Source organism: Psammomys obesus, unplaced genomic scaffold (genome assembly GCF_907164565.1).
Source record: "Psammomys obesus unplaced genomic scaffold, mPsaObe1.curated_primary_1811, whole genome shotgun sequence".
Lineage (NCBI taxonomy): Eukaryota > Metazoa > Chordata > Mammalia > Rodentia > Muridae > Psammomys > Psammomys obesus.
In genome coordinates, this window is record NW_026596069.1 from 26124034 (window position 1) to 26138534 (window position 14501).

Genomic DNA, 14501 nt, shown 5'->3' on the forward strand with positions numbered 1-14501 from the left:
TTTCCCAATTTTTAATGGCTCAGTTCATACCCAGGTTGTGGTGGAAAGTCTTCCATTTAGGCAATTTTAATACTTGCAGCAGTCACACAGACACATCTTTTTTCTCCAGTTGTCATTGTTGCATGCATTAGACAGAGAGGAGTGTGAGTACTGCTATGGAAGCCGTGCTTCAGCTCTGGAGACTTGGTCCTATCTATGAAAATGTGAGAAGGGGCCTGTGAGCAGAGTTCTGGTTTTGGGGTCAGTTTTTGAGTAGATGTGAATGGATCCTTACCTGTGAGGAAAACTTTTTTTTAAAGTTCAGAACCTTTCTGTCTCTACTTACATTTTCTAGATAAAATATGTTTTGCTGGCAAATAATAGACTCAACTGTTCTCATAAAAAAACTTTGTTCTTTCTTTCTCAGAAAACAAACAAGAGTAAAGCCAGGCATAGTAGCTCATCCTTTAATCCCAGCACTCAGAAAGTAGAGGTGGACAAATTTATGTGAGTTCAATAATAAGTTCCAGGACAGCCAGGACTACATAACATAGGAAGACCCCCCTGTCTCCAAAAAAGAAAAGAAAAAAGAAAAAAACCTCTTCTTAGCTGGGCTGGGCAGTAGTGGTGTACGCCTTTAGTCCCAGCACTTGGGAGGCAGAGGTAAGCGAATCTGTGAGTTCAAGGACAGCCAGGGCTTCACACAGGGAAAAGATAAAGTAAGTAAGTAAGTAAGTAGTAGTTCAAGGTATAGGAAAATGTTAATAGGATCTTAAATTCACATGTACTTCCCTACCGCACCCCTGCTTGTGTAGCCCTGGCTGTCCTGGAACTCATTTTGTTAACCAGACTGGCCTCGAACTCAAGGATTATCAGCCTGCCCGTGCCTCTGCCTCTGCTTCTTGACTGTTAGGACTAAAGTGGATATACTTTTCTTTTAAGACCTTTTATTTTATTTTTAATTATGTGTGTTTGAGTCTGAATTTAAGTATGTTCAACCACAAAAGGCTATCAGATCCTGTGGAACTGGAGTTACAGACCATTGTGAGCCGCCCTGTGTGTATGCTGAGAACCAAACTCAGGAGCTCTTGAAAGCAGTACGAAGACTTAACCACTTAGTCATCTCCCCAGCCCCACTGCTTGGTCTCTCTTGTTCCCTCTTCCCCCATTCAGACTACTCATGTATGTCTGTATTTGTGTCTACATATATATGATGTGTGTTTCTGAGTCTGTTGTTGTAAATAAGATTGGTGTTGGGCTATATGTTATTTTTAGCCCTATAATTGTTGCAGTGGTGTTATCTAACCTGCTATCACAATCAATAAAACACAGACACTTGTTAGATTTTAAAATTGCCTTATTTACCTTGGGCTGGGCAGATATTTAACTTACACTGTCTCAATAACCTCACCATCCATCTCCCAGCCCCCATCCAATGCAATCTGCCTTAACCATTCCTATCTGGGCTATCTTTCATCTAAAATCTTATAAATATTTTTCATCTTGGTGTTTTCTCCATCTGCGCCATTCCTCAGAGTCCTTCCTCCCAGCCCACATGGTTTTTCTCCATGCTAACCCATCTTTGTGTCTTTCTTCCTCCTTTCTTCTGTCCTTCTGATTCTCTTGAACCCATAGCCAGGAACCCTTAGCCACTCCTGCTCCACTCTACCCTGCCCAGGTTTTAGGCCTTTAATCAATCAATCAGATATAATATCTTAGGCAGGTTTACACAAAACAAGGATGGGTTTATCCAAGCAGTCACCAGATCTTGAGGGCCAGTAATTAGCATCAAAATAGAAGTATCAGAACAACCCCCAATGCGAGTCCTAGCATGCACATGCCCCCATTGTGTATGTAGGTGTCCCAGGAGCCAGACATGCTGGTCTACACCTTTAATCCCAGCACTAGGGAAGCAGAGGCAGATAGATGGATCTCTCTGAGTGTCAGGACAGTCAGGGCTATGAAGAAAGACCCTATCTTTAAAAAAAAAAAAAAAAATTTTAAAGTCAGACGCAGTCCTTCAGGAGCTGGTTCTTCTTCCACTGTGGATCCTGGGAACCAAATTCAAGTTGTTTTACCTGCTGAGCCATCATATGTGTGACATGTATTTTTCAGTTATGTAAATTCAAGGATGTCCCTTTTCATTTTTTTTTTATTATGTTATTTAGTTTTGTGCATGGGAATATGCGTTCCACAGTGCTGTATAGAAGCAAGAAAACAATTTGTAGGAGTCCATTCTCTTTTCTCCAGCATGTGAGTTCCACGGATTGAATTCAGGTAGTCAGGCTTGACAGCAGACACCTTGATCCATGAGCCAGCCTGGGCTTTTGCACCTTTCCCTCTTTAATAGCTTTAGATTTTGTTGTTATTGTATGTATGACTGCTTTATATGCATGGATGTGTGTGCATCACATATGTACCAGTGCCTGCAGAGGTCAGAAGAGGCCATCAGACCACTAAAACTGGGCTGAAAGATACACTGTCCTCTGCAGAAACGAGAAGAACACCTAACACTGAGCCTTCTCTCCAGCCTGGTTAACCTTTTTTTGTAGCATAAAACTCTGTGTAATAATAAAGGAGAGCAAATACCAGCTACTTTATGATTATAGCTTTAATAATCAAAAATTTCTTAGTATTTAGTTTCATAGTGACTTGTAGATTTCAGTAGTAATTTTGCTTTGTTATAAATTTAAAATATATTTTGTGTGTTACTATTTACTCTCTTTGTATAGACTACGTATCAGAATAGTTGCTGAAATTGTTTTTTGTTTCAGGAAAATACCTCAGACAGAAGAGAATTGACTTCCAGCTTCCCTATGACATCCTCTGGCAGTGGAAACATAATCAGGTACAATGGGCCTTCTTTACCAGGTTTTCTTTTTTTAAGTGTTAAGTATTAGGGAATAGGGGCTGGAGAGGTTAAGGGCATCGGGCTCCTCTTCCAGAGGTCCTGAGTTCAATTCCCAGCAACTACACTGTGGCTCACAACTATCTGTAATGAGATATGGTGCCCTGTCTGGCCTGCAGGCACTGCAGGCAAAACATCATATACATAACAAATAAATATTTAAAAAAAAAAAAGAATTAGGGTACGGGACTATGGATTGTAAGTTTATTTCCTCTGGTTCCTTCTCATGTTATCTTAGGTATATTGAGAACTGTCCTCATAAAGGTTAGAGACTAAGAAAAAGTTAGAGGCTATGAATTTGCATACATATTTAATGTGCAAAACCTTTACTTATACTTAAGAATTACAGTAAGTTCCTGCTTCAGTGTTCTGCATTTTTTGTTTTGGTAGCAAAGACTTTGTGCTGTAAGAATTCTATTTCATGCCTATCTTGGGAGAATGTAAATATACTGCTAACAACACTTTAAAAAAATGGAAAACTCTCAGGCCTTAAACTTAAAGGTTCCAAGCCCGATCCTTAAAACAACAATGGGGAGAGAGAAGTAGTCATACTGATAAAATAAACAGCAGGTTTTTCTGAGTTGAGCTAAAAATACTGTCAGTTGTTAACTTTAGTGGGTGTGATGATCTTTCATCCCAGTAGTAAGGAGGCAGAAGCAGGTGGATTTCTCTGAGTTCCAGGCCAACCAGAGCTGAGTAGTAAAACATTGTCTCCAACAAAAGTTATCTTTGGAAGGCCAAAACCAGTTCAGTTTCCTATGCCTCCTCTTCTCTGGTGGTGTCTATTGAATCCCTAAAGATAATATGTTGAATTTTTGTGTCTGTTTTTATCAGCTTTGGTTGGAGAGGTTGCTTTTGTTTTTGAAACAGGTTTTTTTTTTTTTTTTTTTTTTTCCTTTCTTTCTCATTTTTGATTATGGAGAAGGGGCTTTCAACATGGACTAAAAAAAAAATGTGATGACATAAATTCTGACTCATTACTAACTGATGTTTAGTTCAAATTGCCTTTTTTTTTTTTTTTTTTTTTTGGCAGCACATCTTTATTCAGACATAAGAGCTCTGCCACGATGGTCACGGTGTCTCGTGCCTGTAATCCCAGCACTCGGGATCAGAGGCAGGGGCATCTCTGTGAGTTTGAGGCAAGCCTGGTCTACAAATGGAGTCCAGGACAGCCAAGGCTGCACAGAGAACGGGGCCGGGGCAAGCATGAGTGCTCTTGCTCAGTGTTTCACACCTTGAACTTGCTCTGTAGCTAAATCACCTCTGATTCTCAAGTTTTCCTGTCTGTAATGAGTGCTACAATTGCAGAAAAGCACCACCAACACATTCTGCTTGTTGATTAGTCACAGTAATGAAAATCTATCTTAATGTTGCTTTCCTAAGATTCCTCACCAGTGAGTGTGACATGGAAAGGCCAGCTAGTCTCTGTTTTCACATAGTTGCACTATGAACAAGCCTTACACATGTTTAGGGTTTATAGAGCTTGTACTTTTATGGAGGGTTCATGCTAAGGCTTCAACATGTATTGTACCACCGACCTTTACTCTCAGCCTCTTTCCTTTCTTTTGATAGGAGCAAATAGAATCTTAAGTTATTTAAGAGAATGATAGCTTTGCTCTTAAAAGTGCTTCTTTTCTATAGTTAGCAACATGCTTTAAAAAAATACTGTAACTCGGGGATGTTACTAAACATGCCTATAATCCTAGGACTCAGGAAGGGATATAGGAGAAGAGGGAAGAGTCTCACATAGAAAATTTCAGGCCATCCAAGACTGCATAGAGACAGTCTAAAATAAAAATTATAACTTTTTATAAACTAGTGCTTACTAAATCTAATTCTTGGTCATTCTTTATGTTTAGGGAGGAAATAAAAAAGATCACTTTACATTTTCCTCAATCATAACTAATTTAGAAAGCTCAAAAAAGTTACCTGGATATGGTGGTGCATGCCATTAGTCCCAGCATTCAGGGAGGCAGAGGCAGACTGATTGCTGTAAATTCAAGGCCAGCCTGGTCTACAAAGCAAGTTCAGGACTGTCAAGGCTACACCAAGAATTCCTGTCCAGGAATGGGGGATGGAGGGGCTCAAAAGTGTTTACTGTGTAGCATAAGCTCATAGTGATCCTCCTGCCTCTCCTTCCCAAGTGTTACAGAGGTGACACTTTTGCCAGGTTTGCTACAAATATTTTTGAATGAATGGAACACATGTCCTGTATTTTTAGGGATAGATGCCACACTGCCATTTGAAGTGAAATGCTGTATCTTTTTTTTCCTTCTAGCTATACAAAAAGCCAGATGTCCCCCTGTATAAAAAAATTCGTTCAAGTGAGTAACTTAGAAGATGTTTTTTTCTGCCTTCAAAACATCAATCTTCCTCCTGTCTTGTGACTTGAAAGATAATGTTCAAAAACTTTTATTTGCTATCTTCTCAAGATGTCTACGTTGATGTAAAACCTCTTTCTGGTTATGAGGCAACCACCTGTAATTGTAAGAAGCCAGATGATGACAACAGGAAGGGCTGTGGGGATGACTGCCTCAATAGGTACGGTAACTGATTTTTCTGAAGTTCTAAGGGATGTGTGTGTGTGTGTGTGTGTGTGTGTGTGTGTGTGTGTGTGTGTGTGTAAAATACTATATTATTTTATCCTCTACATGTTGTATACTGATACTAATGGATGGAATAGAATGTTAGAGTCTTTATTACGTAAATTAATTTTTTTTTAAATACCCATGAGACATAGGGGTGGTTAATTTCTCTGATATAAATGCCAACTTCTCTGGGAGGAGGGTCTGAGGCTAATATGAGATGATGTGATTTATTAATAAGCAAAGTGTGTGTTTGTTTTTGTGTTTTGCTTTTTTGTTGTTGTTTTTTGAGACAGGGTTTCTCTGTGTAGCCTTGGCTTTCCTGGAACTCCTGGAACTGGCTTTGTAAACCAGTCTGGTCTTCTGAAGGCCCTAAGTCAACTGCCCTGTCAGCTGGAGGAATTAGTTTCCACATGCCAGTTGGGAATCTTGTTTTTGTTGTTGATGGTGCCACATGCCTTTAATCCTAGCACTCGAGAGGCAAAGCAAGTGGATCTCTATGAGTTCAAGGCCAAGTTTCAGGACAGCCAGGGCTACTTAGAAAACCCTATCTCAAAATACCAACCAATCAACCAAAGAAATGAAAGATTCCTGCTGTCCTACCAAATATTTATACAAATTTAAATAATATGAAAACATGAAACAAAATCAGTATAGATAACACAAGTTGAATTTTTTTGTGTGCTAGGGGACAGTAACAAAGGTGGAGGGGAGGAGAGGGAAGGACTAGGAAGGGAATGTACTATGGGTGTATGATATGAAATCCCAAAGAATTAACAAAGATATTTTGTTGTGGCGGGGGAGGACAATAGCACTATAACTTAGACACTTCCATTTAATGGAGATTTTACAGTAGGTTATTTGAAAACTCTAAATGGGTATCTATTAAGTAATACATTTGAATCTTAATTTTTTTCTTTTGTTGTTGTTTGTTTGTTTGTTATTCTAGATAGGTTTTCTCTGTGTAGCCCTGGCTGTCCTGGCGGTCACTTTGTAGACCAGGATAGCCTCAAACTCACAGAGATCTACCTGCCTCTGCCTTCCAAGTGCTAGGATTAGAGGCATGTGACGCAGTGCTCGGCTGAACTTTTTTTCTTATGTATTTATCACAGTCTTTATCTTGTCATCTGTAATATAGATTTATTTTTGGTGAGCAGTCTAATATGGCATTCATTTGCCATTATTGTATCTTAGGTTTTTGTTTTCTCTGGTTGTTAAGTAGGTCTTTTAGGACTGAATATATATAGGCTAGCATAATGTGAAAGTAAAAATACCTGTGCTAACAAAAATAATATAAAACAGTACCCGCGTGTCTTAGGTTTCATTGCTGTGAGGAGACACAATGATCAAAGCAGCTCTTATAAAGGCAGATATTTAATTGGGGCTGGCTTATAGTTTCAGAGATTTAGTCCATTATCATCATGGCAGGAAACATGTCAGCATCCAGGCAGACATGGTATTAGAGGAGGAGCTGAGAGTTCTACATCTTGATTTGCAGGCAGCAGAAAGGAAATGTCTTCCACACTTGCCCAATGTAGTTGGAGCTTGAGCATGAATATATATTAATATATATATATTTAATATATATAAATATATACTTAATATATATAAAAATATATATTATATATATATTCATGCTCAAGCTCCAACTACATTATATATACGTGTATATATATACATATATATATATGTGTGTGTATGTATATATATGTGTGTGTGTGTGTGTGTGTGAGTTTGAGGCCAGCATATATATATGTGTGTATATATATATGTGTATATATATGTATGTAAGACCTCAAAGTCCGTCCACAGAGTGACACACTTCCTCCAACAAAGCCACACCTACTCTAATAAGGCCATAGTTCCTAAAAGTGCCATTCCCTATGGGCTAGGCATTCAAACACATGGGTCTTTGAGGGCTAAACCTACTCAAACCACCATGCCACATAAATGCCCATGCCTTGTGTCTGTAATCCTAGCAGGGAGGGAGGATCAGGTCAGATTCCCAGAGATTATTGGCTAGCCAAATCTAGCCAATCTAGCTCTTTGGTTTCAATAAGAGATCCTGTCTCAAAAAGTAAAATTGGAAAGCAGAAATTTTGTAAGGGTGTTGTGACATGTGTCTATAATTTTGACAGAGGGGAGAAACAGGAAGATCTCATTCATAGCCAGCCTGGGCTACCAAGTGTGAGACTCCTGCCACTCTGCACCATCTTTTAATACCCAGTCCACCATACTCCCAAAAATTAGGAAATAGAATTTACAGCTTGAAATCTTTGCTACAACACAGAATAAGAACAGAAGGTTGCCTAGTGAAGCAGGAACTTAATGTAATTCTGAAGTATGAGTAAAGGCTTTGCACATTAAATATGTAGGCAAATTCATTTTACAGGCATGGTGACACATGCCTGTAATCCCAGCAGCACTCAGGAGGCAGAAGCAAACTGATCTCTTGAGTTCGAGGGCAGCCTGTTCTACCGAGTGAGTTCCAGGATAGCTAGAGCTACACAGAGAAACCCTGTCTTGAAAAATAAACCAAAAGAGAGAGAGAGCTCCAGGTGGTGGTAGTGGTGCATGCCTTTACTCCTTAGCACTGGGGAGACAGATGCATGCAGATTTCTGAGTTCAAGGCCAGCCAGGTCTACAGAGAGAGTTCCAGTACAACCAAGGCTACACAGAGAAATCCTTTCTTGGAAAACCAAAGGGGGGGTGGGGAACAGCAACAGGAAGACTAGAGTGTCTATAGCCATATCACTCTAAAGGCACCCAATCTTTTCAGAAGAAAAAGAGGACTGCAAGTTTTATATGGCAGTAAAGCATTGTCTGTGATCTAACTAAAACTAGGAACGTTAACTCTTGAATTAAATTATTTTATTTCGGATATTCAGCTACTCTTGTTGAAATTGTTTCATGAAATAATTTTTTTTTTCAACACAGGGTTTCTCTGTGTAGCCTTTGCTGTCCTGGACTCACATGTAGACCATGCTGGCCTCAAACTCTCAGAGATCTGTCTGCCTCTGCCTCCCCAAGTTCTCTGCTTATAGGCATGCCCACCAAGCCTGGCTTCATGGATTAAATTTTAAAATAATTTGAAGATATAAAATAGATACAGTAGCAGCCAGGTGATGGTGGTGGATGCCTTTTATCCCAGCGCTTGGGAGGCAGAGGCAGGCGGATCTCGTGAGTTCAAGGCCAGCTTAGTCTATAGACTGAGTCCAAGACAGCCAAGGCTACACAGAGAAACCCTGTCTTGAAAAACAAAACAAAATGGATACAATAAAAGGTATTATGTGAATTGACTACAATTATTACTTTCTAGAATGATCTTTGCTGAGTGTTCCCCTAACACTTGCCCCTGTGGTGAGCAGTGCTGTAACCAGAGGATACAGAGGCATGAATGGGTGCAGTGTCTGGAACGATTTCGAGCTGAGGAGAAAGGTTGGGGAATCAGAACCAAAGAACCCCTAAAAGCTGGCCAGTTCATCATTGAATACCTAGGGGAAGTTGTCAGCGAACAAGAATTCAGGTAAATAATGATGAATCTGCAAGGTGAGGATAGAGAATTAAAAATGTGAACTTTATTCTCTCTCATTCTCGCTCTCTTCTTCTTTCTTCTTGTTTCTTGTTTCTTCTTCATCATTATACAGGGTTTCTCTGTGTAGCCTTGGCTGTCCTGGACTTGCTTTGTAGACCAGGCTGTCCTTGAACTCATAGAGATCTGCCTGCCTTTGCTTTCCTGAGCGCTGGGATTACAGGTGTACACCACCACTGCACCCAGCTGAACTGTAGTCTTTTAATCACTAATTAGTCATTTGGCATTGATGGTGAAAGTAGCTGCCTTCCAATTTAATCAGTAATTGGCTTTTGATTATTTCTATCTTCTTTAGGAACAGGATGATTGAACAGTATCATAATCACAGTGACCACTACTGTTTAAACCTGGATAGTGGAATGGTGATTGACAGTTATCGCATGGGAAATGAGGCCAGATTCATCAACCACAGCTGTGACCCAAATTGTGAAATGCAGAAATGGTAAGAAAGCATGAGGTGAATCAAAAGATGTGTATAGATGTAAAGGTACTAAGGTACCAGATACTGCTCTTCCCACTGTCAGAGTCACACAGAGCATCTTGGGAAGTTCCATTACACCAAGTCCTTGCTGCACATTTAGCTTGTCATCACTCCTCTTAGCAGAACAGTGCGGCAGCTGTGGTAATGCTGATGTTAGTGCTTACTGATACTGGGCACTAGGTGACTGCTATACTGTGTGTCGTTCTGTACATGCCAGACTTACTACTTGTCCATTTGTCAGAGGAGACAGAATGTGAAAGGTGAGATTTTTTTCTCTTAAATGGTCAAATCTAATTGAGAAGGAAAAGAATTTTATCAAAGAATCAGTGAAGGGCTGGAAAGATGGTTAATAGTTAAGAGCACATACTTCCCTTCCAAAGAACTAAGTTTGATTACTAGCACCTGTAATCCCAGCTCTAGGGAGATGCAACACCTCTGGCCTCACAGGCATTTACATATACATACATGTGTACATACCTAATTTTTAATAGTAAAAAGAAACATGGGATGTGCCTGCAGTCCCATTTTCAGAAAGCCAGTGCATGGTGCTGGGTGGTTTAGAGTGTGTACTACTCTTACAGAGGACCTGAGTTTGGTTTTCAGCATTCACATGGGTGGCTCACAACTGTCTCCAGCTCCAGGGGATCTGATTCTTCTCACCTTTCCTAACAAGCTAAATTCAATTCCCAGAATGCAAATGGTGAGAAAGGAGATCCACGTCCCACAGTTGTCCTCTGACCTCCACACACTGTGGCATGTGCACATATATATGCAATAAGAAGGAATAATATGAAGATGGTTATGAACAGTTTCATTTTTTCATGAATTTTATTAACTTGTAATTCACACACAAATACGTAGGTTTTCAGTATGTATTAATTTTTACCAATATATTCATCCACACCCCTGTGAAAGTGAGACACAGTAAACGAGAGACCAGGACGGAATGCCATGCTGGAGCACTTGCCTAGCAAGCACAGACCTGAACTTCCTGCCTAGCTGTGCAAACTGAAAATAAAGCAGATCATGGAGGTGCATGCTTTCCCCAAGCAGAGGCAAACAGCCTTAACCAGCATGGTCTCAGAGTGAGAGCCAGGCCAGCCAGAGCTACAGAGTAGGCCTTCCTTTATCTCAAAACAAATAAACAAAAACAGGATCTCCATTGTAGTTTTATCTGTCCTGGAACTCACGTATAGACAGACCGTGCTGTTCTCAGATGTAAACCAATTCTGCCTCTGCCTACCAAGGATTGCAAATACGAGTCACAACACACAGCTTACCTTCTCCTCCCACAGTCAGTCTCCCCATCTTCCAAAGTAAATCTTGATCTAGTTTCTATGGAAGTCTGTTACACGGCACTGGGAGAACAGAGAAGGCAACAATTTCTTTTTGTTTGTTTTTTGTTTTGATTTTAGGTTTCTCTGCATAGCCCAGAGCTGTCCTGGGCTCACTCTGTTGACCAGGCTGGCCTGGGACTCATAGAAATCTGCCTGCTTCTGCCTCCCAAGTGCTGGGATTAAAGGCATATGCCAGCACCAACCAGCTATAAAGTCAGTTTTGTTTTGTTTTTTTAATCTGTTTTCCTAAGGTTTTGTTTGTTTGTTTTTTGTTTTGTTTTGTTTTTTTGAGATAGGGTTTCTCTGTAGCCTTGGCTGTACTGGAACTTGCTCTATAGACATCAGATTCACAGAGATTCACCTACCTCTGCTTCCCAAGTGCTGGGATTAAAGGCATGGGCCACCATGCCCAGCCTCCTATTAATTTATAGAGGAAAAGGGTGAATTATTTCAAAAAACACATTTCCTAAAAATGACATAACTTAAGCTGGGCAGTGGTTGCCCACACCTTTAATCCCAGCACTCGAGAGGCAGAGGCAGGTAGATATCTGAGTTGAAGGCCAGCCTGGTCTACAGAGTGAGTTCCAGGATGGCCAAGGCTACACAGAGAAACCCTGTCTCAAAAAGTGCCCCCCCCCAAAAAAAACCCTAGAAACTCTAAATGTATACCCCAAGAAACTGAGTCTAGAATCAAAATCATGTATTCACTAATAACACTTAGACATACTTTTTATTTTGTTTGTGGGTTTTTCGTTTGTTTTATTTTGTTTGTTTGTTTGTTTGTTTGTTTGTTTTTCAGATAGGATTCTCTGTAGCCCAGGTTGGCCTTAGCCTTTCCATTTAGCCACTGATGATGATATGCTTTTATTACATTTATGCATGTAATTATTTGTTACTCATGTACATACATGGATACTGATGACACAGAGCACATGTGGGTGTCAGAGTGGCACAATTTTGTAGACATTAGTTCTCTCCACCCTATGAGTTGTAGGGACTAAATTCAAGTCAGGAGGCTTGATAGCAGTTACCTCTACCCACTGAGCAATCTTGCCATTCAGACCTTGAGCTTCTGATCCTCCAGTGTATAATTTCATACCATACTGGATATAGGAGACCATATCTCAAAAGGGGGGCTGAGGGGACTAATCCTAAAATCTAGGGCTGTCATCATGGTGAAATGGTTTATTGGGTAATGGCACTTGATGCCTAGCTTTAAGACTTGTATTCAATCCCTAGTACCCTGAAGTTGTCCTCTCAGCTCGTCACGTGCTCCTCCCCCACACAGACTCACATTAAGTAAGTGTAATAAAAAGTGATAAATAAAAATTTTAAAGCTAGCCATTGTCCACAACTTTAATTCCCTGTTGTACTGAAGTCTCTAACTAAATGATGCAGTGAGAAAAGGAAGAAATAAAACAGAATTAACAGACCTGTGAGCTTAGCAGTTTGCATGGAGGCACACCTGGGATTCTTAGGAAAGCACTGCCTTAGAGCATACCAACACAGTAGGTTAGAAGTAAACAATGCCTGATACATAGCTCAGTCATTGTAGTCCTTGCCAACAATGCACAAAGCCTTGGGCAACTCACAAGACAGACATTGTAGTACAATCCTACAATTCAGTCCTCAGGATGTAGAGACAAAAGACATCCTCTACTCCTGAGGGCACCCAGAGCTACATGGGACCCTGTCTCAAAAGAAGTTCGCACTCTCATTAGAAACAAATGATACACAGCTGAGTACAGGTTGCACACACCTTTAATTCTAGCATTTGAGAAGCAGAGGCAAGAGGTCTGTTTGAAGCCATCCTGAGCTACATAAAGAATTGTACACTAGCCATGGCTACAGAGTAAAACCCAGTCTCAAAAAAGAAAAAAATCAAAGTGAAATACAATACTATTTATGATAACTTTGAGACTCAGTCTCAAAAATGAAAAAACAAAAGTGAAATACAATACTATTTATAATAACTTCATTAAAGACTAGTGTCTAAGGGCTAGAAAGTTGAATTAGCAGTTGTTACAAGCCCTGGCTGTTCTTCCAGAGGACCCTGGTTCAATTCCCAGCATGCAGGTAACAGCTCACAATGGTCTATAACTCTAGTCCCAGAGAATCCAACACATTTTTCTCATCTCAGTGAGCACTAGGCACCCATATGGTGCACATATATACATGTAGGCAAAACACTCATACACTTAAAGTACTGGAAAAATAAAAAATAAAAATCTTACTGCTAAAAAAAACAATAAACACTAATATACCTAAAAAGAAATTTAAAGAAAAACCTTCAGGGTAAAATTCACCAAACATAAGTTTATGAACAGACAGGTCATATTCAGGACTGGGTGTCAATTTTCATACCTATTACTCTACTACTCTGGAGGTAGAGACAGGAAATTCATAATTTTGAGGCTAGAGTATATAGTCCTCAGGCATGAGGACATGTTGCCACATCCCCAGCACCCATATCAAAATCTGTTCATGGTTTATAACCCTAGCAGCAGGGAAATGGAGGCAGGTTGGACCCAGAAGCTTGTTGGCCAGCCTGTCTAGCCAGTCAGTGAGAAACTATACATTCTAGGAGGGGGGGGGAGGAAAGAACAGGGACCCACAAGTAGTGGACCCCAGTATGCTCTTACACAGATGTGTGTGTGTATATATATATATATATAGTGAGATGGCTCAGTGGGAAAAGGTATTTGCCATCAAGCCAAACACCTGAGTTTGGTTTCTCCTCCATGTGAACGGGAGAGCCAGCTCCTGAAAGTTGTCCTCTGACCTTTGTCCACACACACTGTAGGGTACGAACACACACACACATAAAATACAGTTTAAAAACCAATACTGTGCCGTTCAACAGCACACATACTAAGATTGGAATGATAAAAGAGTAGTGTGGCCTCTGTATAAAGTAAACTCACTTATTAGTCCATACTTGTCAGGGCCAAGCAGTGGTGGGACATATCTTTAATCCCAGAAGAGGCAGGTGGAGCTCTGTGATTTCTAGGCCAGGAGAGTCCAGGATAGCCATGGCTACACAGAGAAACCCTGTCTTGAAAAACCAAAGGGGAAAAAAATGATAATAGGGGCTGGAGAGATAATTCAGTGGTTAAGAGTAGGTCTGATTCTTTGCAGAGGACTTGAAATCAGTTCTTAGTACCCATACAATGCAGCTCACAACTTCCGTAACTCCAACTCTGTGTAGCCTTTGCTACACAGAGTTCTGGACTTGCTGTTCTGGACTTATTTGTAGACCAGGCTGGCTTCAAACTCATTTATCCATTTGCCTCTGCCTCCCCAAGTGCTAGGATTACAGGCATGTGCCACTCTGCACAGCTGATCAATAAAATTTTTAAAGGGCAAGTGTGGTGGCACACATTTTTAATCTGAGCACTTAGGAAGTTAAGGCAGGATAGCAAATTGCAGGCCAGCCTGGGAACTACATAGGGAAACTTCCTCCCAAAACAAAACAAAAAACTGCTGGATGTAGTGTCAGGCACTTTTAATCAGGTAGAAGCAAGTGGATCTATGTAGTAAGTTCCGGAACATTGAGGACCATGTACAGAAACCCTGCCCCACCCATCCCACCTCTGAGTTTGAGACCAGCTATAGCTAC

At 40.4% G+C, this 14501-nt stretch overlaps 1 protein-coding gene across 4 annotated transcripts in view; it reads left to right on the forward strand.

Annotated features, from left to right (window-relative positions):
* Positions 1-14501, forward strand: part of Ash1l (ASH1 like histone lysine methyltransferase) — a 118202-nt gene that overhangs the window by 76860 nt on the left and 26841 nt on the right. For all 4 annotated transcript variants that reach the window (XM_055625649.1, XM_055625650.1, XM_055625648.1 and 1 more), the window contains 5 exons: positions 2754-2827; positions 5166-5211; positions 5320-5428; positions 8792-8998; positions 9360-9506. In XM_055625649.1, coding sequence (XP_055481624.1) covers positions 2754-2827; positions 5166-5211; positions 5320-5428; positions 8792-8998; positions 9360-9506 — 583 coding nt within the window. The remainder of the gene's footprint in view (positions 1-2753; positions 2828-5165; positions 5212-5319; positions 5429-8791; positions 8999-9359; positions 9507-14501) is intronic.